The following is a 26,128-nucleotide window of genomic DNA, read 5'->3' on the forward strand; positions in this document are numbered from 1 at the left end:
AGTATGTTACTTTCATGTTAAGAGGCCAATGTACTACTCTGTTACAAACAGAGGATGAAACAAAGGCAAGTCGCATTAGCAGAGACCCTTTTGTTTTTAATCTCCTTCTATTTTATATTTCTCTCTGAGTTCCTTCCATCCCGTTTCAAGCCCTTGGGGAGTACTTGCACTACTCTGCACTTTGTTGATTGCTTTCCTCTCCCTGCTTACGTGTGGCAAACATTGTCCCATGTTCTTGTTTCAAGTAATATAATGTATTACACTTATGTACAGCTTTCCTCAGGACTTAAAGAGGCTTTATAATACCATGCATTATTCATACCGTCTTCAGTTACACCTGGGGCGGTAAGCTACTTATGCAGCCACAGCTATCCGAGGGCAGTCTGATAGAAGCATCAGACTGTGGTTACTTTGCGTTTGCTGACTCTCCAACCACCACCAAATACATACATCCGTAGCTTACAGAGTTGTGAAAAAGTATTTGCTCTCCTCCGTATTTCTTTTTAGGTTTTTTTTTGCGGATCTATCACTCACACACAAGAGTTTCAAATCATCAAACCAATTTTAATATCACTCAGACACAACCCAATATAAAATGCTTTTTTTCCCAAATGACAATTCAATTTATTAAGGCAAAAAAAAAAATCTAAATCTTTCAGACACTCTGTGAAAAAGTAATTTCCCTCCCCTTTTTTTTTTTTAGTTAAAAAAACACAGCGAATAACTCCAAATTTGGGAAAGATAAATTAAATTTCACAAGCCACACCCAAACCATACTACATACCGGGATTCAAAGAAATTAAAGAAATGACAAAAAAAAGTAATTGAAATCCATCAGTCTGGTAAAGGTTACAGAGCCATTTCCAAGGCTTTGGGACTCCAGTGAACCACTGTCAGAGCCATTGTTCACAAATCGAGAAACGTGGGAACCGTGGCAAACTTTCCCAGGAGTAGATTACCAACTAAAAGTACTCCGAGACTGTGAAAAAGACTCATCCAGGATGTCACAAAAAGAACCTCAAACTCCATCTAAAGACCTGCAGGCTTCGCCGGCCTCGGTTAAGGTCAGTGATTATGACTCAACCATAAGAAAGACACTGGCCAAAAATGGCAACCCTTTATAGTCAGCAAATAATACAAAGCTACAGTTGCCCAAAAAAATATCTTGAGGATACTCGAGACTTTTGGTGAAACATTCCGTGGACTGAAGAGTCAAAAATTGAATTTTTTGGAAGGTTAGTGGCCCATTACATCTGCCGCAAAAAGGCCACAGCATTTGATAAAAAGACCATTATGCCAACAAGGAAGCATGGTGGTGCCAGTGTGATGGTCTGGGGCTGCTTTGCTAATTCAGGACCAGGACAACTTAGTGTGATCGATGGAACAATGAATTCTGCTGTGTAGCAGAAAATCTTGAAGGAGAACCTCTGACCATCAGTTTGTGCCATCAAACTCAAGCACTCTGGAATCATGAAGCAGTACAACAATCTGAATTACAGAAGCAAGTCCATCTCTGATTGGCTCAAAAAAAAAAAAGGGATATATATATTAAGGTCTTGGCGTGCCCAAGTCAGAGTTCAGATTTAAATCCGATTGAGATGCTGTGATGTGACCTTAAACGGGCAGTTCATGCTCAGAAACCCCCCAATATGGCGGAGTTTAGACAATTCTGTAAAGAAGAGTGAAATTCTTCCAGAGCAATGTCAAAGATTCGTCACCAAGTATCGCAATCGCTTGATTTCGGTTATAGCTCCCAAGAGTGGCACAAGACACATTTAGGTTCGGGGGGCAATTACTTTTGCACAGATGATCGGAAAGGTTTGGATTTTTTTGCGCCATAATGAATCGAAATTTCATTTCCATAGGTTGTCTCTGAGTAATATTAAAATTGATTTGAAACCTTTGAGTGTGATAAATACGTAAAAAAAACAAATAAACTCAGAAACCAGGAAGGGGGCGGATACTTTTTCATAGCACTGCATGTGGGTGTGGTGTTTTGGCCAGGAACACAACGACGACAGGTCCCTCGGGAGGGGACACAAACCAGTGAACCTGGGGGTGTAGGGACTTAATCTCTGTCCCACAGTGTCCGAAGTTTGCATTTTCTTTAAAATCAAAGATGCAAGAGTGAAACTGAAAACAAAAACAAAAGGTCAACTACAGTGATTGACTAGTCTGAGGTTATTAAGTACTTTGATCCTCTTTGTATAATGTTACTATGTGTGCTTACAAAGAGCAGCTCACACAAAAATGAAAAAAAGTTAATTGACAGTATGTTACGAAAAGTAGAACCAGGCAGGTACGTCGGATCAAACTCCTCTATATAAAGGTCTTTTGATTGATATCATCAATATGTCAGTTGAAGGCTTATCGGCAGAGCCATAGCAAACATAGGCAGTTTGTAAAGTTGCATTTGAATCACACTGAATCTGTGATAAAACAAAATTACAGTTGACCATGGTCCAAATAAAACGAAAACCAGTTGAACATGGTCCAAATTAACCTGTGACCTACAGTATGCTCCACAGACACACACACACGCATACAAGCACACACACACACACACACACACACACACACACACACACACACACACCACACACACACACACACACACACACACAGAGCTGTCAGATAACTATGAATCAAATGTGTCACCCGGTTTTCCCCACTAAACATATCTAAGTTTGTAATTTTGCAACAATTTTGTGACTCACTGAAATACAAATAAAACTATTATTCACCTGAGTCCTGGATGTACTGAAAATGCCCTGTTCGCAGGTCATCAGAGCTGTGTTCTGAGCCAGAACACGGATAATCTGAGGAGGGCAATGGCTGGGCCTGGAAAGTCTTGGCTTGAGATGAGTTTTCTACAGAGTCCCCTTTCTGTGCAGAGTGATATTGTTGTAGGTGCTCCTCTACTAGCTTCAGGCAATTAAGATGTTCTTGTCCCCAGAACACCTATAAAGCAAGCAGGAGAGCAGCTCGACTTCAGGTGGGTGGAGAGAAAAGAAACATTTACAGAAGTAATTAAACTGAAATTGACTCCCGGAAAAAAAAAGTTTTGAAGTACAAGCAAACACTTGATAAATTACTTTTCTGCAAAAAGGTTGAATATATCTGCCACCCCCCATCAAAAAAAAAAAACAAAAACATTACACAACAACTGTAATCACAATGACAATTATTTTACAAATAAAAAATTACTGAATACTTATGTACATGTGTTTTCTCTGTTTTTTTGCAATTTAGCTCAAAATTGATCCTTGGATACGTCCACTGATCATACTTGAGAGCTTAATTTGAGTCCACCTGGGGTAACACAACTTTTCTATGGCAGCTCTTGAAGTTGACAGCTCCTCTCAAAGGAGAAACCAAGCATGTCAAAGAAACTGTCCCTGGACACTATTGTCTTGAGGTACAGAAAGGTATAGAAAATAAAACTCGCTCTGCAGGTCCTATTGGGAACCGTAGCTTCCATTGTGGACAAATGGAAGGAGGATTCTTCCTAGAGCTGGCCACCTTTTTGAAGGGAATGACAAGCGCATTAGGGCCTTCGTCAAGATGCTCCAGGGTTCCTCTCTTTAAGGAAGCGAACTGTCCAGGACCACAATCTCTGGAGCAATAAACCAATTTGGCACATATTGTAGTGCCCAGATGAAAGCCACCCCTCAGTAAAAGGAACATGGCAGCACACCTGGAGTTTTCCAAAATGCACCGGGAGTCTTAGAGCGTGAGACAGAATTCTGTGGTTTGATGAGACAAAAATTTAAACACTTAAGGGTGAATGCGACTTCTCACATTTTAGAGGAATAGATCCAATGCTCATTACCTTACAAATAGCATCCCTGTAGTGATGTAAGGGGGTGCCAGCGTCACAGAGATGTTTTCAACTGGGCAACTAGTCTGGAGTGAGGGAAAGGTGAATGCAGCAATGTGCTGAGACAACCTGAATGAAAACCTATTCAAGAGCTTTTTTTTACCAAAGACGGGCAACAGTCACTTCTGTCAGCTGCAGGAGTCTTAACACACAGCCAAGATATTAGAGAAGACACTTCAGGACAACTATGTGAGTGTCCTTGAGTGGTCCAGCTAGAACCCAGACATGAATCTGATTGAATCTTGGAAAATTAAATCTGAAAATGTTGGTTTATCAACATTTCCTTGCCAAAATGATGGAACTTGAGAGGTGCTACAACAAAAACTGAACGAAACTGTGTAAAGAAATTCCAAACATCATATTCTGAATTACTGTGGTTGCTGCAAAAAGACACTATTGACCACATGTATCCACCCATCCATCCATTTTCTAAGCCGCTTATCCTCACAAGGCCCATGGGAGTACAGGAGCCTATCTATGGACAGTAGCCGGTGTACAACCTGGACTGGTTGCCAGCCAATCATGGGGACATACAAAAAAAAAAAAAAAAAAACAACAACAACCATTTGCTCTCACATTCACACCTACGGACAATTTAGTCTTCAATTAATGCATGTTTTTGAGGTGTCACACATGTGGGACTGGGATTTGAACCCCAGGCCTCAGAATCATGAGGCAGGTGCTCTAACCAGTCACTCTACCATTCTACTTGACCAAAGGGAGTTTATACTTGTGTTTATGGGATTTGTCCGTATTTTTTTTTAGAATTTGTCATGTATTTGCAACTTAGAAGAAAAGTCATCCAGTCATTTGGGTGTTGTGTGTTTAATTTTGAATATCTTGTTTAATTACATCTTGGAATAAGGCTGAGACATGCAGAAAACTGCACTGAATACTTTCAGGATGCATGGTGTCAGCACATACAGTAGATATCTGGCCAGCGACATGACTCAAAGGTGACGTTTATCCAGATGTTGTGTCATTTTTCAATATTATCTTCCAAAACAAGATGTGAATCAGTCACATAAGTCACAACTTTACAGTACATCATCAATAACTACCCAAAAAACCCCAAGTTTCCTTCTTACATGGTGTACCCCCCTTCCCACGCACCATCAATGTGAGTCTGCGGGGTTTTTGGACAAAGGACCAGGAATCTCTGAGTCAAAAGCATTTCACACATGGTGTGTGTGCGCCTGCCTGCTACTAACTAATGACTAAACTCTGAAAACAGGAAAATTGTGGGAGTTTCTGAGAGGCATTTGGAGAGAAAAAAATAAGATGAAGAAATGGGAAGGAATTCCAGTGGTTTTTGCACAGCACTTGATTAAAACAGCACGAACACCAATATTTTCAAAAGGAAATGAATAATTACGTATTAAGGGAAACCACTGAAAAAGATAGAGAGCAGGGTCACTCAGAAGTAGTAATGTGGAACAATAGATTAGTAATAATAGTTAGTCATATTGAAAAGGGGATTTTTTCAGCTGGGACATTATGTAAGATTGAGGAAAAAAAAACGCAGCTTAGAAATAGCCAAATAATGTTCAAGTACTTAACCGGCAGATGAGACCCCAAGTGACACACATACTGGTCACAATGGATTTGAAGTGGTCAATGCCTCTTCTCACAGTAAAACTACAGCCAGTAACACAGAATTCAAGACGAACAGGAGAATAAACCATCAAAGTATGTTACTGTATTAATGTGAAACCGAAAAGCACTAAAATCAAATTGGAATTGCATATAACGACAGCAAAAATATTTAACCCACAAATCTCAGAGAGGTGCTTGACCTCTAACAAATTTTCTCTAATTATTACATATGGAGGTATTTAGACCTGCAGCAGGCCTCCTTTCCCGTCCAGCAGCAGTTTAGGGGGACCAGGCTCATGTCCAGGACTACCACTGTGCCGACACCACCTTGCCTCCAGTGAGCTGCTACAAGAAAATGGGCCCAGTAGGAGATGGCTTCTGTCTTTCAGGCCAGTTCTCATCATCACATCTTGTAGCTCCAGCTGCACAGAAGCAGATTGTACTGCATCTGGGAGAACAGAAAAAGTGACGAGAAATGATGAGGGGTTACACAACCATGTAAAAATATTGGGCCAGGACAATGGAAAATATTAGACCAGTCATAGAACACCATACAGTATCCACAGACATATTGCATTATCTTTTGAAAGAGTTGTGATAAAAAAAAAAAACAAGAAAAACCAATCAAATCGAGTTAAGGTTTGTTCTTTTGATAACTATCATGGGACATACAAATCTAAATGCCCTCAAGTATGAACAGTTTATAGTTCAACTTTTTTTGTAAACAAATGTCTTAAAAGAAATGCCACCCGTAATTGTGGAGAGGAGTAAAAAGATGGAAAATATATAATTTGAAATTGAGCCACAATAGCAACCTCAGGCATTTGACACAACTGGTACGTGCGCCACTAGCCCATGTCGACATGATCTATTATGCATCTTATACAGGGTCATGTCACTTGTTGAGTTCTCTTATATCTGTCCAGACTGGTCACCATATAGCCATTTCAACAATAAGTGAAAAATAATAATATAAAACTACACTTTGTACACCCGACACCATTTGTCACACATTAAAGATGTTGATAAGTACACATTATTAGTGTGGTTAACATATATTTACCGTATATATATATATATGTATATATATATGTATATATATATATATATATATACATATATATATATATATATATATATGTATATATATATATATATACTTGTATGACACCAAAAACAAAATGTTACCGATCAAAAATTGCCTTAGCAGTTAATAAAGTTAAGATTTTATTGAGTGCTTTACTCTGGAAGAGAGTTTTTCAATTATAACTGATCAGTATGGGAAAAATTACAATAAGAATCCAGGAATCGGGCCGCTCCTACTTTTCTTTAAGTGTGCTGTTAACCAATATGTTAAACAAAGACAGTGAGACTGAAAAAAACATGGTCAGATCCACATGAAGAAGCCAAACACCCACTCATCCTGAAAGAACCAAACATCGCAGGAGCCACCACAATAAGACAGCACTCTCTGTCCTTTCCATTTAATCACAGATGGGTCATTAACTGTGGTCACAGGCTGTCCAGAAGTTGGCCTATAAGTCCCCATAAATCAGTAGACTCCAACCTCATCTAGTAGTTGTTAACATGGCAGCGCAAGAGCTGGTCAGTCAAAGCAACAGCAGCAGCCCATTTGGAAACCTCAAACCAGAATGACTAATAATGCCCTGTGAAGTGGCCCTTTGCCTTTTGGCGGCAGTAATGTTCCCTCTACTGTGGTTGGCTCTGGGAAGCAGAAAATTAGAGCGTGCACATGCAACTACACTCCCTATTAGGGCACATTTACACAAATCATTAGCCTAATTGCCCAACTCAACTTGAACTTGTCACAATTTCAATAAAAACACAAATTTGCTTCCTAAAAAAACGTTTGTATCATCCAGGTCACGGTAATTCCCAAAGGTTGAAGCAAAGCAACTGGACTTTGTGTTTATTAAATTTGTGTCCTCCGAAAATGCTCCAATATGATTTTGGCAACTTAGCTATTGAGTAAACGATATTTCATCTTCAACAACAATGATTGATTTATCTTAGCTACACTGAGAGTATGTAACTGACATAAATGTCATTGCATTTTTTTTTTAATTGACTCTGACAAAGAAGAGTGGGGGAATTCTATCCATCAGCCTTCAACAACAAAATACAGCTGCACACAGGTAAGGTTGTTGCCATGGTTCCACTTGGAATACGATACACAGTGGACTACATATTTGGCATATGATTCCTTTACCAATTCCTGTATCCAATCAGTAACGACACAAAACATTTCACATTTAAACATACCTGCTTGTAGAAATTCCAATGGGTTCTTCTAGTGTGATGTAGGCTAGGTGAATTTTTATGCAGAAAATGGAAAACCATGCAGTGTGAGAGGAACAGGCGCTATCAGCTGACAAGACAAATGAATGTAGACTTGGGGGTGGTGGGGTGAATGACACTAAATGATCTACATGGCACGTATCTTTCCAGACCTGCTATGTCTTATTCAATATTCAGGCCCGACACCACAACAGGAGTGTTTCCATGAAAGAAGGCTTTTCTTGTATAAATCATTCTGAAATATTACACTGGGGTGAGTCATTTGCCCAGGACAGATGATACATGTTGGCAGTTTACCTGCTAACGTCTTCTGGTGTTGTGGTGCTCTAAGACCTATTTATTGAACAGGTTTATTTTCATGGTGAATATTTACTTAACATGCAAGGAAACTCCCGAACAGGGTGGTTTAAATTGTGAACAGTGTTCTTTTATTCCCATTTAAGTGGGAGACACAAATACACATTCAGAATGTTGAACTATGTACAAGCTAGTGCGCCTAAAAACATTCAACTGGCTATAAGATCACACATGCTTATAATATAATATAATGGGCAATCAACTCTCTCACTATGTGTCATTTACAGCCTAGTTGACCTCAGCATCCTGCAGTTGCAACCAGAAGCAACAGCAACAGCTCATAATAATTAGGGAAATTTCGATTTATTTTAACGAGGGGGAATCACAGTTTTTCCTCATCCCATTTTTCCATCCAGTTAAGTCAGACTCTTATTTGTCAACCTCTTCCCGGGCCACCCCTAGGCTCTTTGTGGGACAATATTACCATTATGTAGGTCCCAGAAGATGCATCAGCAGATGGCTAAACACATTATGTAGTGCATCAGAAATGTGTGAGCAGAAGGAGTGTACAATAAAAATACTTGGATAGACAGTAGGATGAGCCAGGTCTCATGAATATCCTGTAGAATTCATCAAATACTATAAAGAGACCCGAATGCAAATGCTGTAACACCTTGAACTTACGAGTTCCTAGTAAATATGTAAAAAATATTTAGATGAATTTAGCACGAAATCTTCTGACACACGCAGAAAACGTAGGCCATGAGGAGGTTTTGGCTTTGACATAGAAAAATAATCCTAAAAAAGATGGACTGAAAATTGCACACTGCAGACTTTGACCTTTGACTTTTGCTACTTCGGTCATCTCGGGAATGCTGACCTTTGACTTCTAGAATTCTTGAAAGTTTAAAGAAATATTGCGAGGCTCCCTGTCTCAAAACAGACAACAAGCTCTCTGTGATTAGGCTGGCTACCAATATCCATGTAAATTTTATAATCAGTCACACTAAAACAAAATTATTATTATTTTTTTTTTGAGCAAGGGAAGTACAGACAAAATGGTCTAAAAAAAAAATTCGCATCACAATAAAAATGACCAAAATTGTCACTGTTATCGCGATATTCCTAAAAGAAAGGTATACCAAAAAATTACAGACTTGCGTCCACCTAAAGTATTAGTTTTATTTTAAATGCACTTTCTGACCATCTAAGCAGCAGCGGCTGCAATTCGTTGATGAGTTTGTAAATAATTGTTTCTTTAATAAAAATGGCAACTACAGTAAGAAAATATGGTACAACATAACATGTGATACCACTTTTCATCTCCAATTGGTCACTCACAAGAATATAAAAAAAGGTCAGCTGTACAGATTGGTGACTGGGAAGCAAATAAAACAGCATAAATTTGTTTAGATTCAAATTTCTCATTGTACAGCATAACAGTATTGACCCAGTTTAGCATCTAACCAGTGAGTGCTAACACAGCAGGAGGTGATGAGTCTGTATATATGAATCGTATAAAGGTGGCCAACAGGGCAGAGATGAAGAGCCACATTTTTTTACTGTTACGGGAAAAAGCCACATAATACACATGCAAGAACCAAAGAGTCACATCATACACATAAACATCATTCCCTCCTCACATACATACCTTTTCTCAGCCAGTTTTATAGTAAATATCACACATTAACATGATGACAAAAACTGACTCCTACAAAGTAGCAAGACCACAGGCCAGTAGTTAAAAAAAAAAAAAAATACATTTGTGTGGTTTCTCACACACAGGCAAACTACCAGTTCAACCAAACCTTGTCTTGTATGCCAGAACTCATGTAATGCAACAATAAAATACTCACATGATTAGAGGTCTGAGTGCAACTGTGAATCAGTAGCAATGCAAATGTCCAATATTCTCTGTTCAGTGTGGGGGACAGTTGAAAGGCTGATAACATTTATTCAAGATTTTTGTTTTCAGACACGAGATTTCAGCAATGTCATTGTGGCAGTTTTTAATAAATTCCACTGTCATTGTATGGCTTTTTTGGCCTTTGAAATATTTAAAGCTAGTTGACACGGTGCAAGCATTCATCTCTGGATGCTTCATATTTTTTTAAAGTTCTTCTTTTCTGTCTTGTTTTTCAAAGTGACTAACTTGTGACTGCAAAGTTCACCCACTTTTGGAAATTCTATGTTGATGTTAGGATAAAATGAGGTGATGTTTTTGGGAATGACAACAACTCAGCTACAATGTGGTAGGCCACGTATACCAACGGAGCGGGTCAGCAGATTCTGAGGCACATAGTGCAACTTTCTACCGAGTCAATTGCTACAGACTTGCAAACTTCATGTGGCAATCAGATTAGCTCAAGAACAGTACGCACAGAGCTTCATAGAATAGGTTTCCATAGCCAAGCATCTGCATCCAAGCTAAATATAAGTGCAATGCAAAGCATTGGATGCGGTGGTGTATGTAACTTACCCCGCTACTGGACCCTAAAGCAGTGGAGATGTTCTTTGAAGTGAGAAATCTTGCTTCTCTGGCTGGAAATCTGATTCATAAATCTGGGTTTGGTGGTTGCCAGGGAATGGTATTTGTACGACGGCATTGGGCCAAGTGCAAAGCTTGATGGAGGGGGAATCATGGTGTGTGGTTGGTTTTTAGAAACTTGGCTGGGCCCCTGAGTTCCGGTGAAAGGAACGCTGAATGATTAAGCAAACTAAGAGATTTTGGACAAGTCAATGCTCCCCACTTTGTGGGAATAGCTTGAAGTTGGCCCCTTCCTTTTCCAAAATGACTAGTGTGGAAAGCAAGGTCCACAAAGATGTATGACAAAGTCTGGTCTGGATGATCTTGACTGGCCTGCATAGAGTCCTGACTTCAACCTAATAAAACACCTTTGGGATGAATTGGAAGAGACCGAGAGCCAGGCCTTGACATCCAACATTTCTCATCAAGAGCTTCTGGAAAAATGGTCTTAATTTCCCAAAAGTAAACACCTAAACCTTGTGGAAAGCCTTATCAGAAGAGCTGAAGCGGTTAAAGCTGCAAAAGGTGGAGCAACCTTACATTCGATTATAAATGGGATGTCTTTTGGGAACACAGTGGTGTCTTGGTTCTTGAACACAATCCGTTCCAGAAACGTTCAAAAACAGACACGTTTTCCCATTACAATGAATGGAAAATGAAACAATAGGTTCCAAGCCTAAACAATAGTTTTTTTTCAAGCATTTTTTTTTTTTTAGCTTTTCCTGATAATAAACTGCATAGTATAAATACAGGTATAGTTTAAGTACCTTATATAATTAAATAATTTAAGAAATATATTTCTTTTTTACTTAAAATGTATGCATTAGCCTAGTAGAGCATGCGAGCCTGGGAGTGCATTGCCATATCTGTAGCGACTCGGCCCCCAGCCTTGTAAACCTTTTTTTTATTAACAAAAGTGCAAAATAACTTTAAACAAGCAATAATGAGGGGGGGGGGTTGTTTTTTATTTGCACAGAAAGTACATAACGTAAAAAAAAACAAAACAAAATACTTGCAACTAGAGGTAGGGTGAATGGAACAAAAGAAAAAAGCAATGCAAAACAACAGCTTCAGATGTCTTTGGTGGGGGTGACTCACAAAGAATTAATCTGTTTCTGCCGTCTTTTAAGCACTTTTCCGAAGGGGCTCATAACAACGTCATTAAAACTTTGCAGTGCTCTGCAACATTCAGCTTTATTTGGGTGATGAATTCTGCAAAATTATGAATGTCGTTCCATTTAGTGTCTTTAATATCACTTGAGACATCCTTCCTGCCTTCAATCTCATCAGACGACATCTCCTCCCTTCCTCACCAACACTAACCAGCTAACTGCTGGTCGTTTACGAAAATAAGAGGCAACTTTTTGACTTCCTCCAAGCTCTGTGGCCCCTGCTTTGTCAACACAGTTTAACCTTTAGCAACATCACTTGCTTTGAGGGCATCCTTGTGTTTCAGAATGGTGCTCATTGTCGTTTTCGCCATCCCATACTTCTTCGATAGCTCAGAAACACGCACACCAGATTCGTGGTCGGCTATCAAATCCTTCTTGAAGTTGATAGTTTTACGAACTACTTTCCTTTTTTCAACACCAGCAGTTCCACTTGCCTTCTTTGGAGCCATGATCGGGGGTTAATGTTGCTCAAATTGAAGAAAAAAAGTCACTACAGTACTGGGAAATGTCCGTGAGCAGAGGAGTGTCTTGAATCAACTGGTTGCACCGCGTGCGTTACGTCTTTTCGATGTTTTTCGGGGGTGTGTTCGAAAGCACAATAACAAATCGTCGTGGGTCAGCTCGTCGGGGTGTTCAAATACCGATTTTCGTTTGAAAACCAAAGCAAAAAAAATCTCTACATTTTCATTAGAAAAACGATTTGTACGAAAACCAAGATGTTCAAAAATGTGGTAGTAACACTTGCGTAAAACTTCAGTGGCTGGAAGAAGTTCTAGGAGAAAAAAAGGGGAGCACAACGATTTGAGGAAGGTGTGTGTGTTGTATCGTGTTCGAGAGGGGGCCATCACCATGGTGTAGAGCAGGGGTTCCCAGACTTTTTTTTACCCCAAGATCTACTTCTCAAGCCTCCAGCCGCTCACGTTTTTTTTTTTTTTTTTCCGGAATGACCAATGATGAAATAGAATGACCAAGTCACAAAGATCTACCACTACAAAAATGCAAAACATATTTATATTTATGAGTATAAGTATTTATTGGGATTCTTTCGGTGTAAATGTATGGTTGTGTGCCTTGCATGACTGCATGATGCAATATTACACAACATAATTAACATTTTTTGTAACGATCTGAGTTCACGTTGATGATCACTAAACACCATACGAATGAAAATGCACACCTGGGCTGTGTCACTCACGTCAGTGGATTCATCCAACTGCAGTGAGAAACACAATCTCCGATGGCCTTCCACACATCAGCCATGGCTTCACAGCCCCATATAACTACTCCTTTACAACTGTAGAGATTTTATTGAAGATAATATTTCCGCCTTATTTTTCAAAAATCGGAACAACAAGTGAGCTATGCCTCTTTATGTGTGATGTGAAAAACCCGTAAACGATGCTTCGATGACTGCTGTGCGGCCAATTCGTATTTAAGTTCATTCACTTTTTTCATTTTCAGCTTGGTTTTTGGCGGAATGTCGGTGTTGTATTTTCCAAAACAGTTCGAAAATGGCGTTCCACATTTTACTACAGTGGCAGATATTGCAAACGCACTCCGAAAATGGCATTGTGTCGGCCTCCCATTCCGTATGAAAGTGATACGTTTTTGTTTTCTTGACTGCAGCATCCATACTCATGTTTGTTAAGATTTCTTAAGCGAGAGGTTAAAATGGGGGAGGGGGGGCAACTAACTGACAGGGCGTTTTCCTGTACTGTGGTTGTTTGCACATGCGCGGTGAGCTAAAGTTAAAAAAAAAATAGAGCTGATGTCTTTTCTTTTCTTCTTTTTCTTGGCAAGCCGTTGCGATCGACCAGACAGTTTTGGTCGATCGCGATGCATTGAGCACACCTGGTGTAGAATTTAGCAAAGAAGCTGTTATTGAACGTGAGGCTCTGCGAAAGAACCCTGCAGCGCCTTCTCGAGGCGATGGGGCAAAGAATCGAGGCTGCTTTGAGGGCTGTCCTGAACCCTTCTGCGCACACATCCTTTGTGTAGGATGGTCTTAATGTGCCGAGTGAAGAACCAGTGTAATGCGTATGGCAGTTTTCATCAGTCTACAGAGAGATTTATAGTCTACAAAAGAGCAAAGGCACACTGAGATCCAGCTGGCGAGGATGTTCTTATGGTGCAGTGGGGTAGAAGCTCAAATAACCCCAAGTGGACCAAAAGCACTGTTTGCTTCTGAATTTAATAATTATCTTCATAAGTGAGTTAGCAACAACGTGAGGAAATAGCACAATCACTTTAAAAGCATGATGTCAATATATTTTCTCATGAGGTGAAAAAAATGGGAGCATACTAAGTCAAAGATATACAGTGAAGAAAATAAGTATTTGAACACCTGCTATATTGCAAGTTCTCCCACTTAGAAATCATGGAGGGGTCTGAAATTTTCATCATAGGTGCATGTCCACTGTGAGAGAGATAATCTAAACAGAAAAATCCAGAAATCACAATGTATGAGTTTTTTTAAATTATTTATTTGTGTGATACAGCTGCAAAAAAATATTTGAACACCTGAGAAAACCAATGTTAATATTTGGTACAGTAGCCTTTGTTTGCAATTACAGAGGTCAAACGTTTTCTGTAGTTGTTCACTAAGTTTGTACCAAGTTTGCAGACACTCCAGGAGGGATTTTGACCCACTCCTCCACACAAATCTTCTCTAGATCAGACAGGTTTCTGGCTGTCGCTGAGAAACACGGAGTTTCAGCTCCCTCCAAAGATTTTCTATTGGGTTTAGGTGTGGAGACTGGCTAGGGCACGCCAGAATCTTGATATGCTTTTTACGGAGCTACTCCTTGGTTTTCCTTGGTGTGTGCTTCAGGTCATTGTGCTGTTAAAAGACCCAGCCACGACCCATCTTCAATGCTCTGACTGAGGGAAAGAGGTTGTTCCCCAAAATCTCACAATACATGGCCTTGGTCATCCTTTCCTTAATACAGTGCAGTCATCCTGTCCCATGTGCAGAAAACACCCCCAAAGCATGATGCTACCACCCCTATGCTTCACAGTAGGAATGATGTTCTTGGGATGGAACTCATCATTCCTCTTCCTCTAAACACGGTTAGTGGAATTATGACCAAAAAGTTCCATTTGTGTCTCATCTGACCACAAAATTTTCTCCCATGACTCCTCTGTATCATCCAAATGGTCATTGGCAAACTTAAGGCGGGCCTTGACATGTGCTGGTTTAAGCAGGGGAACCTTCCATGCATGATTTCAAACCATGATGTGTATTACCAACAGTCACCTTGGAAACGGTGGTCCCAGCTCTTTTCAGGTCATTGACCAAGTCCTGTCATGTTGTCCTGAGCTGATTTCTCACCTTTCTAAGCATAATTAAGACCCCACAAGGTGATATCATGCATGGGGCTCCACTCCGATTGAGATTGACCAAGATGTTTAGCTTCTTCCATTTTCTTATGATTGCTCCAACAGTGGACCTTTTGTCACCAAGCTGCTTGGCAATTTCTCCATAGCCCTTTCCAGCCGTGTGGAGTTGTACAATTTTGTCTCTGATGTCTTTGGACAGCTCTTTGGTCTTGGCCATGTTACAAGTTTTAGTCTTACTGATTGTATGGGGTGCACAGGTGTCTTTATGCAATTAACGACCTCACACAGGTGCATCTGATTCAGGATAATACACGGAGTGGAGGTGGACTTTTAAAGGCGGACTTACAGGTCTTTGATGGTCAGAATTCTAGCTGATAGACAGGTGTTCAAATTCTCATTTGCAGATGTATCACACAAATAAATCATTAAAAAAATTATACATTGTGATTTTTGGAATTTTCTTTTTGGATTATCTCTCACAGTGGACATGCACCTACAATGAAAATTTCAGACCACGCCATGATTTCTAAGAGGGAGAACTTGCAATATAGCAGGGTGTTCAAATACTTACTTTCTTCATTGTACCTTACCATCTTAGTAAGTATTTACAAAACTTGCACTACTAATCTAGGGGCATCAGAAGTAAGTAAATAAAAGCAGCCCTATGGGTGATTGGATAGGGTTGGGGGTTAATAGCATATTCCAGGAAACTTGGTCCATGCATAGCTGACTGACTGATGTAAAATCCTGGAACGATGTCAAAATCCAGAGAATATTCATATATGTGCATATGCTAACCTTCACCTGCGCAGTACTACATTATACAGACTGGACAGTAATCCAGTGCAATCTAACCTTTCTCTGCAGAATAACATATAATTTATGTCACTTGAGCAACTTGGTGGGTGGTGTGGGTGGAAGATTTCATAGAGTGTAACACATCTCTGGCAAACACTTGGGTAAGATTAGATAGGATCGCAACTGATTTACTGTCTCAGTTTCTTCCTGGCAGCTCTTATCTGACTACTGCCTGGCTGATTTATACTTCAGGGTGAACTGGTATCAATTAGACAAAACCTAAAGGAGTCATTACCTAAGTAGCAGAACCCTCCATAGACGATCTGAGGTGCTTAGAGTAATAGAAATAATATATTGTCACTCGCCACAGGAATACTATTTCCACTTACCACCAAACCACTATAGCAAACTGGTTCCATAGGGCCAGACATTACAGCCTTAATACAAGTGTTGAATGTCATCTAAGTCATTAGACACCTCTTATTTGATAAAGGATGTTCTGTAACATATGTGCCAATTTATTACTCAAAAGAAAAGGAAAGTAAGGCTGGGTAGATTTTAGGAAAGTTCTAGAATGGCAAACAGAACAAACACTGCAGATTAATTAATCTTGTATCACCAAGATTCTCTCACATCCCACCCGCAGCAAAAAGGCCATCTATCAAATGTTCTTTATAAAGCAACTGCACATACAAGTAAATGAAGAAAAAAGAAAAAAACAGTGTTGTAAAAAGTATTGGCCCCTTCTCAGTTTCTTACATTTTTTTCTGTTTCCACACTTTATGTGGAAAAAAAAAAACAATTATAACCCAAGTGAACTTTAATAGCTATTATTAAATGTTGACTTATTTATGATATAAAAACCATTCAGTTACCTGGTCCTGTTTGGAAAAAAGTTATTACTTCCTTTGTTAAATCATGAATTAATTATGGCTAATTACGTTTTTGATTTTAATTTTCACTGATCAAAACCAAGCCCGATTACCTCCAGATCTGTTTTTGCAAGAAATGAATCAAAGAGAATATGTCCTGACAAAATAAAGTGTGAAAAAAGATCTAATAAAAGCTAAAACAAAATGACATGATCCCAAGAAATTCCCAAACACTCAAGAATAGTAATTGACATCTTGATCTGTTTGGAAAGGGTTACAAAACTCATTTCTAAAGATTCCAGCAACCCATAGGGACAGCCATTATTCTCACATGGAGAAAACACCGAACAACTGGTAAAAATTTTCAGGAAGAAGATCATAGCAACAGTCAAACGTGGTGGTAGTTTGATGGTATGGGGCTGCGTACCTCCTTCAGGACATGGACAACCTGCTCTGATTGATGGAACCACAAATTTTGCTCTTTAACAGAAAATCTGGAAAGAAGATTACTCTGTGACCTCAAGTTGAAGTGCACCTGAGTTCTGGAGAATGATCCAAAACACACCAGCAAGTCAACGTCTGAATGGCTTAGAAAAAATCAATTTGAAAGTTTTGAAATTGACCAAAGAGGGTCACTGTCATGAAATGCATGATTTTTAGTATATTATTCATAAAAAAAAAACGGCAGACGGTATGGATCCATGCGTTTTTTTCCACCACAAAATTATGATTTTGACGCGTATCAATTTTTTAAACTCTCGCCATGAAAATTCTCTCGAAGGATTTGTTTTCGAGAAGAGGCAGGAAGTGATGTTAAGGGCAGTAGCGCACTCGAGTGTTCTCGTATGTTTATGCTAGTTTTACCTGCGGGAATGTAGCTCGTTGTTCCTTTGTGTTAGCCAAAATGCTGGCTCGTTGGATTGCTGGATATTGCTCGAACACTTGGGAGGATGGATTTACCCTTCATATGTTTCCAAGAGACCCGGTTTGTTGTGAAAAATGGATTGCATGGGTGCAAAGGACGAGAGCATCCTGGGTTCCAAATGACAGGTAGGTGTGTACAGAGCTACTAAAAAAAACAATAGTTGGGTGGACGACGTAATCCTTTCAGAACATAAGAACAAAAGATCCGTGTCCGTAAGTCAGAAGTGCTAAATGTGTCAATGAGCCCGTCCGCGCTGTGTCCGCCGATCACGGCTTCGGCCAGGGTGGCTCATTTACACCGCGCAGAGCTGGATCAGAGGGGAGGTGGTTTGGCTGCATGCGGTTTGAAAATGATCTCCATATCATCTAAATATGGCTTAAAACAATAAGGTAATATTTCACTCGATTGTGAGATGTTCTCTTCTTTGAAAAGAGCTTCCGTGTCCCATACTAGGTGGGCGGACGAGCTGCCGCCGAAGTCGTGCCTCGTGGACTAGCATGGCTTCGGCCGGGCTGGCTCATACATACTGTCTGGGAGTCTGTTGTTAGTTAGAAGTGATCTGCATATCATCTAAATATGGCTCGAAAAGATACGGTAATATTGCCCTGGTCACTTCACACGGTTGTGAGATGTTCTCTTGTTCGAAAAGAGCTTCCGTGTCTGAAAGGGCGTGTCCCATAGTAGGGGCCACAGCGTGTTTTCAATGGCGAATGTCCGGGGTGACGTCATGAGCAGTAGATGCAGCCAATATGGCGACCACTTGGATGTCGAATAACACTTCCGCAACTTTGCGCATGGATGACGTGCTCTCCGCTCATGTTTCTTTTTTCATATAGACATTGAAGTGAATAATGTTATATGTGCGCTGTCCTCACAACATGTTCTATGTGAAGCTAGACAGCTAGCAAACTTATAAAGAAACTCCGTACACAAGGCGTTCTTTTCTTGCTTTTATGGAGGTCTCTTGTGGTAAATGAATTAATAAATGTAACTGAAAGATACAGAAAAATATACATTAAACTGTGCACTGAGTGCCATTGTGTAAAGTACTGGTAGCTAGCTTATTTATGCTAAACACAACAATAGCTGTATCAACGATCACTCGTTTACATCGAGCTTTGAAATAAAATGTAATTGTGACCTCAACCTAATGTCTGTGAACATACAATACTTACAAAGACAAAAGTTTCCCAAGGTTTAAACATTTAGAACACATTCAGCGTAGTTATGAGTTGTTCTCAGACTTAATGTTCACCATGCTCATGCCAGGTCAAGAGGTATCATTCTGACGCTTTTTCTTTTAAAACAGTTTAACACATCGGATAATGAAATAACCTTCTTTTTTTTAAACTTTTTAACTAACATTTATCTTATGACATGGACAAATCTTTTAGCTAAAGACATTACAATATGTATTGTTCATTTCAATATCTATTTTAGAATGATTATAGGGTTGACACTTGGGCTTTAAAAAGGTTGCCAATGCAAACAATTCTGCAAGGAACAGTGGGCAAACATACCTCCACAGTGGTGTCAAAGACTCATTGCCATTATAAAAAAAAAAAGAAAAAAAAAAGAAAAAAACCCACTTGCTTTCCATTGTTGCTGCTGCGGATGTCCCAGTCAGTTGTTAAGTTTAAAGGGCCAATACTTTTCACTTAGGTCAAGGATACTTTCGATTTTTTTTCTTTTTTGTAAATGACATCATTTAAAACCCATTTTAAATTCACTAGGGTTGTTATTGTCTGGTATTTAGATTTGTTTTATGATCTTAACCATTAAAGTGGTGGAAAACATGAAAAAATAAGAATTTGAGAAGGGGGCAATACTTATTCACGGCACTGTATTATTTGTCATCTTTGTCTTCTTCACTTAGTCGCATATACAATTGCCTGATAAAGAACATCTTATAGATTCCATTTTTCTGTGAGTAATATGTGAGAAAATGCAAAATGGATAATAGAAAATACAATGTAGTTGTATTCGAATTAGATTACCTTATCATGGCAGGTTCATCTTCTATATCATTGTATATGTGGGGAGAAAGACAGGTGCATTTTTTGGTGTGGGGTTCATGAATTTGGATGAACAGATTTTTGTTAATTTTCTCAAGTTACATGTACATAGAAATACTGTTATGTTTTAAATAGCAATATATTCGTATGCATTGGGCAGCACGGTGACGCAGCGGTAGAGCGTTGGCCTCACAGTTCTGAGGACCGGAGTTAAAATCACGGCCCCACATGTGTGGCTGATGTGGGAGGAAACCGGAGTGCCTGGAGAAAACCCAGGCAGGCACAGGGAGAACATGCAAACTCCACACTGGCAGGGCCAAATTGAACCCTGGTCCTCAGAACTGTTAGGCCAACTCTTTCCAGCTGCCCCACCGTGCTGACCAGGCAGAGCAATATTTGATTTAATTTCTCATGATGTAAATATAAGCCATAAATGGATATTTATACAATTCAAAGAGTACCCATATGTTGATAAATGGTCTAGACTCTCGATGGATTTAGGATCTTGGGCTTCAATGAGTGAGATCTACATTATCGCAGATGTTACACTACTTTCACTATTTTTATATGAAGGTTAAAAGGTTACTTAAAGAGGCATGTCAATGGATGTAAAATGTGTGGGGTTGTTATTGTAATGAGCCACACTGCTTCATTTCTTACATTTTCAGAAATAAGTTGATTAGTAAGCGATTTACTTGGTTATTAAATTTCACAAATGATGGGGTGGGTGTATACAAACTAAAAGTATAGATTTAAACAAACACTGGATAGCCTTCACGTTCTTCCTACGAGCAGACATTTCCCTTTGCAAGCGTGTTAAGAGTAAAACCAGCCTGAAGAGGTGGAATGGTAGAGTACAAGGGTGGGGTGTCATGAGGGTTGGGAGGGGTCCAAAGAGTGATAGGACCAAGGTTAGAGCATTGTATGTCAGACTACATATTGTTGCATGTGCATGAAGAAGAAGGCGTGCGTGTGTGTGTTTGTTCATAGGAAGTCGGGGGCACTCTTTGGGCAGTCTGATGGAGAGTTGAGAGATTAGGGAAGGTCTTGTTTCATGGATCTTTAGACATCTGTTCTCTCTGTTTTTGCCCACCTCCCTCCTTTCTTCCAATGAACTATGAATGCCCCTCTACCTTGGGGAGTGGTGAGCCGTGGACAGCGGGAAGAATGTGGGGCTTCCACTTGCTTTTCATTAACACGGGATCTGGTAACACACCTCACTGTCAACCTAATCCCCTCTCTCTCCATCTTGTTGCTTGGCAGAGCACGTTAGCTATGACCAGGTACAGACCCCCAGATGTTAGAGCAGCTAGTGTGTGTCATGAAGACAGGACAGGGTGGGGTCAGTGCATTGACATATACAGGGAAGACCTCTGTTATGCCTGCTTTCTCTTTTTACTTCATGACCTATCACATCTCATTCTTTCCCTTTTTGCCATTCTCTTTCATTGACGTCTTTTTTCAGTCTTTCTTGACTGACCTCCACAACATCTGCTCTTTGCACACTAATTAATTTAGTCTGTATCCTTGTTCTATTCAAGCAACTTTTCTTCTGCAATAATTTTGAAATTATTTTCCTTCTTCCGTCATTCTTTTCCCCGTTTGTATGGGGGTCACAATTGACTGATTGTGGCTTAAATCTTAACTTTCATTTGAGTAAATTGCTATAATTTCTTTTTTTTTTCCAGAGGTTCGGATTATAAAGCAGTCTGGATTGGTGAGAGATTGAATAGGCGCAGCTGAGTAAAATCCGGAGATAGACCTATTGCAACAAACCAAAAGTCGTAATTAAAAACATCTATCTCTTTTTGATGGCGAAAAAAAATCAGGATTCACTATGAGAAGGCAGGCTTGCGGAACAGAGACCATTTTTCATATGTGAGAGCCCAATAAGAATCACAAAGTTATCAAGAGATTAAAAAAGGTGAGGCAAACAGTTCAGCAAGCAGCAAGGTTTGAGACATTTTCTATAAAAAATACTGTTTCCCACACATAAGCGTACTCTGGTTTTCTTCTCTTCCACTGGTAACATGAACTTTTCAACATTCTTTCAAAGAAAGGGCCAACGCATGAAATATTTCCAACTTTAATGAGGTAGACATAAAAAGACTCACAGGTTTTCACCAAGTGCTCAATTAGAAATTACGAGGAAGAAAATGAAAGTTTTGGAGCATATGGTGACAGTGTTATATTTATAGCTATTCTACTCAGAACAGACATGCTTCTCTCCATAATCCTGTTGGGGCACACTTGCAACCATTTTCCAAGCAAAATTGCAGTAATAGTCAACACGCGCGCTCGAAACTGAATATCTGTAACGATTCTCCAGTCAACCCATAATTCAATGAGGGCACATGTTTTTATATGTTCATATTTATAAGGAAAGCAGGATCCATCCAATGATTAACTCTGGGTGTGTGTGCGTTTTTTTTTTTTTTTTTTGCCCTAAAAGTTGTCAAGTCGGAATTCCCGTGAGAGGTCCGTGTTTGTAAAGAGCTCCATTCACCAAGCACCAAAGGATGAATACTGCATGTGTTTTGATTGCTTTGTTAGACTTCTCCCCCTTTTTTTACGAGACATAAAAGAAAACTCTGACACAACAAGGAGTAAAAGAAGAAGAATGCAAGAAGAGAACAAAAATAATACACACATTTAGGAAGTTGCGTGACAGAGACTTATTGTAAAATTCCACATCAACATGTGATAACTGGAAAGTTCAGGGAGAGTGTTCTATTTTTTAAGTTTTATTTTTAAAATTTTTTCACTTAAAACATTAAATAAATCTAAATACAATGGAAATTTATTGAGATTCATTACCCTCGAAAAGCATCAGGGCTTCATCAATTGCCATTAAAGTGAAGACTAAAACTGTTCTTCTTATTCTGTTTACATTTTGCAAATGTCAGAGGTCAACATCTTTCCTTATTAATAATAATGCATACAATTTATACTGTATAGCACTTTTCAAGTCACTCAAAGAAACTTTACGGTTGCCCATAATATTCATTCACTGTACAATCACACCCCAAGGGTGGGAAGGTACTTGTGCAACCACAGCTTCTCTAGGGCAGTCTAGTGGAGCCTACAGGCCCAGCGACCGCCACCAAATATGCAATCATTCTTTTGTAGGCAAGGTGGTTTGAATCTCTTCCACAGGGACACAACGATGACATGCACTTGGGCATGGATGTAAATAAGACACCATCCGGTTGTAGGGTGTGCACTTAACCTCTGCGCCACGCCACCCCGATGATTACACTGCACTACCCGTTTATTAGTCCTTATGGAAATTGTATTTATATCTGTCAATCTGATTAAATCGGAGGTTGACTGGCATCCTGTAACAAATTGTGTTCACCCTTAAGAGGTTCCAGTGTATGTTTTTATCAGTCAACACATCCATGATGGAAAAAGCTGATGAAAAGTGGGACAGCATGTAGTATTGTTTCATTGTGCAGCTCAGTAGACTAAAGTAAACAAAATACAAGTTGTTTGAGGTTTTAATTAGATGCTTTGACATAGATATATCTTAGTATAATGTAACCCTATATCACCATCTGTAGAACAGATGCAGCCACTTATGTACCCTTGCTCCAATTTTGTCTTTGTCCCTCAGCAACCGTAGTGCGAGGTTCCACAGAACTCTACCACATAAAAAAAATCCACTAAGGGATGAAACCTCTACCTTTTGCATGGGAAAGATCATAAATCTAAGTTTCTTTTGCTATCATTTAAGTTGGACACATTTGATTTTTTTGTAACTACGTAAATTTGAAACTCACATTACACAGCGATGACGGTGGAACAGTGAAGACAGTCTTTGGAATCAAACATGACAGAGGCATTATTCAAGAAGTGATTAAAAGACACTGAAAATGATCAAGGAAGCTTTCAAAAAAGGCCTACAACATCAACATTAAAGGAGCTGCAGAAATTTACAAAAAGAATAGGCTGTATCCTCTAGGTGACAACAATTCACCATACTATTCATGTCTGGGCTTTGGGGTAACCTGGTAAAATAGGTGAAAAAGATTAGACACTGGTTCAACCTAGCAAAAACAAACTCTTACAAAAGCACATTGGAGAATGATTTATTGTCTGAAGAAACCAAGGTTGAACTTATTACTTACTAGCCATAACTCTAAAAGGTATGTTTGGTGCAAAATAACACTGTATATCAAAGGAACACCACACCCACAGTGAAATATAATGGTGGCTTTGGGGCTGTTTATCTTCAGATGGAAATCAGGCCTTAGTCAATGAAGGGAACTGTGAACACTTCCAAATATCAGTCATTTCGACCACAAAACCTGCAGGGTAAGTAATATTGATTTATTGCTTTTTGATTCGTGAGAAATGTGTCGCTCACATGAAATTTGATCAGTACACTCCCAGTTCATGAGGTAACGCACTGGTTATGTGATCCTTGAACTCTGACATCTCAAATGCTCACATGTGTTACTTTGGTTCGGTATGTGTGGTGTCACATAAAATACAAAACATAGCTGGGGTGCTAAATGAGTCAATCACGATCGACCAGTCGATTAGCGAGGCTTGGGTTGGTCGCATGAATGTAAAAAAAAAAAAAAAAAAAAAAAAATTGACTCCCTTTGCTGTATGTTATTCCTCACTGTGTAACGCTAAATTCATATTATTACACGGATCTCATTTGATCCCATGTCTTAAATGCACAAAAATGATCAGGGATGCAAAAACCATGAAGAATCAATCTGCATCCGCTGACGCACAACATTGCTTACCTACGTATGTGTGCCAGGCTCGAATTGAGACGTCTCGCATCTCATTTTGAGGGTCAAAATTGTCATTTTGCACATCAAAAAAACTATGAAAAGCAAAACTGCATATCATGTTTATGAAAGAGATAGTCGCGAATACGGGACCAGGCAGAGACATGACACTTACATCACCGAACTGCGGATGCGGAAGTGAAGCGTTCGGTTCACAGAGCAAGTAAAAGGACGAAAGGTGGAGGTGTGGTACCATTTCAAAGTGAAATGAAAGGCGAGCACCTTTTCGTTGTAATACGGACCTCTCCCTCAGCAGAGTACGTCACCGCGTCGCAGGCCTCGAAAGAAGCAGGTGAAGTTAACATAGCATAAATCAGTGAGATTAATGTTAGTGTATTTTACGAACATAACATTAGCCCTGTGGGCTGTGGAGGGCCTCTTTTAATTATGAGTACTGGAGAATGTTTGCCTTGTTTTATTATTATTGTGATTTTTTTTTTGTTGTTGAGCAAAATGGCTCTCCCTATCAGTGCTTGTAGCTGTACTTTGTCTGTCAAGGACTTTTGGACTTTGATACCAAAACAAAGTACCAGTTTCGAGGCCCGAACGGGCGCACACCGTGGCAAAAAAAAATGGTAAGCAGTGCAACATATTTCAGGGTTTATGGGAGTGATGAACTGTATCGCCCATCACATGCGAGTTGCGCCACCCTTTCAGCCAAGGTTATTTATCGACATCAATGACTGCGCACAGACCAGAGACAATGAGAGAGAGAGAGAGAGAGAGAGAGAGAAAGAGCGACAGATAAAGAGCAAGAGAGAGAGAGGGAGAGAGAGCTATTACGTTAAATTAAAGACGGCTAAAGACCATAAAATAATAAAGCAAGAGAAAAATTGAAACAAATGGCGCTTACAATGGAACAGTAATTTTTGCTTGGGAAGTGCATATACTGTAATATGTGAAACTCCATTGTGAACCAAAATAAAGGTTTCGAGGAAACAATTTTTAAATCTTCAAATTTAAGATATATATATAAAACGTGTAAAATTGTTTGAGAAGTCACTGTTATGTCAAGGGGTCAAACAGTAGAGGAAGTTCAATCTTTATTTTTGTCTGTTGTTCAACATTATTTGTTGTACTGATAGTTTTGCTTCAGAATTCGTAAGATTGTAAGACAGTAATGCTATTGTTTATCTTGAAAGTTTTTGGGAAAATATGTTGTTCTAAAAAAATACATCTATTGAGAGCGAGCATGAGCAATGGATAACAGAAAAATATTGGAAAAATAATATACAAGATTAAAGAGGAACAACTGTAATTAAAATGTGCCATATAGTGGGACCGTGAAACAAGAAGCACTATGTAGCAGAGTATCATCTGTATTCCATGATGATTAATTCCAGGGACTAATTGTCCCATGTTTATCCCTGGACCCACGTGATCTCAAGTATAAAATAAGCTCCGCATCATTATTCCTCCTTGAGGGATTATAAGCAACATAATCAATTATTGTATGCAAAAAAAAAAAAATGAAGCTGTGATTTATATATAGGTGTAGAAGTTTACCAAATTAGTTAGCCTTAAACTGTTTAAAAAAAAAAAAAAAAAACAATGCTTCTGTCTTAGACGCTTACCAGTAC

The 26,128-nt window shown here is 39.3% G+C and overlaps 1 protein-coding gene across 5 annotated transcripts in view; it reads right to left on the bottom strand.

The window, feature by feature from the left end:
* The window catches only part of LOC133500420 (intermembrane lipid transfer protein VPS13B-like), a 506,059-nt gene that overhangs the window by 123,145 nt on the left and 356,786 nt on the right, over positions 1–26,128 (bottom strand). For all 5 annotated transcript variants that reach the window (XM_061819054.1, XM_061819055.1, XM_061819056.1 and 2 more), the window contains exons 39-40: positions 5,722–5,924; positions 2,745–2,961 (exon numbers count right to left, since the gene is read on the bottom strand). In XM_061819054.1, coding sequence (XP_061675038.1) covers positions 2,745–2,961; positions 5,722–5,924 — 420 coding nt within the window. The remainder of the gene's footprint in view (positions 1–2,744; positions 2,962–5,721; positions 5,925–26,128) is intronic.

This window comes from Syngnathoides biaculeatus, chromosome 5 (genome assembly GCF_019802595.1).
Source record: "Syngnathoides biaculeatus isolate LvHL_M chromosome 5, ASM1980259v1, whole genome shotgun sequence".
Classification (NCBI taxonomy): domain Eukaryota; kingdom Metazoa; phylum Chordata; class Actinopteri; order Syngnathiformes; family Syngnathidae; genus Syngnathoides; species Syngnathoides biaculeatus.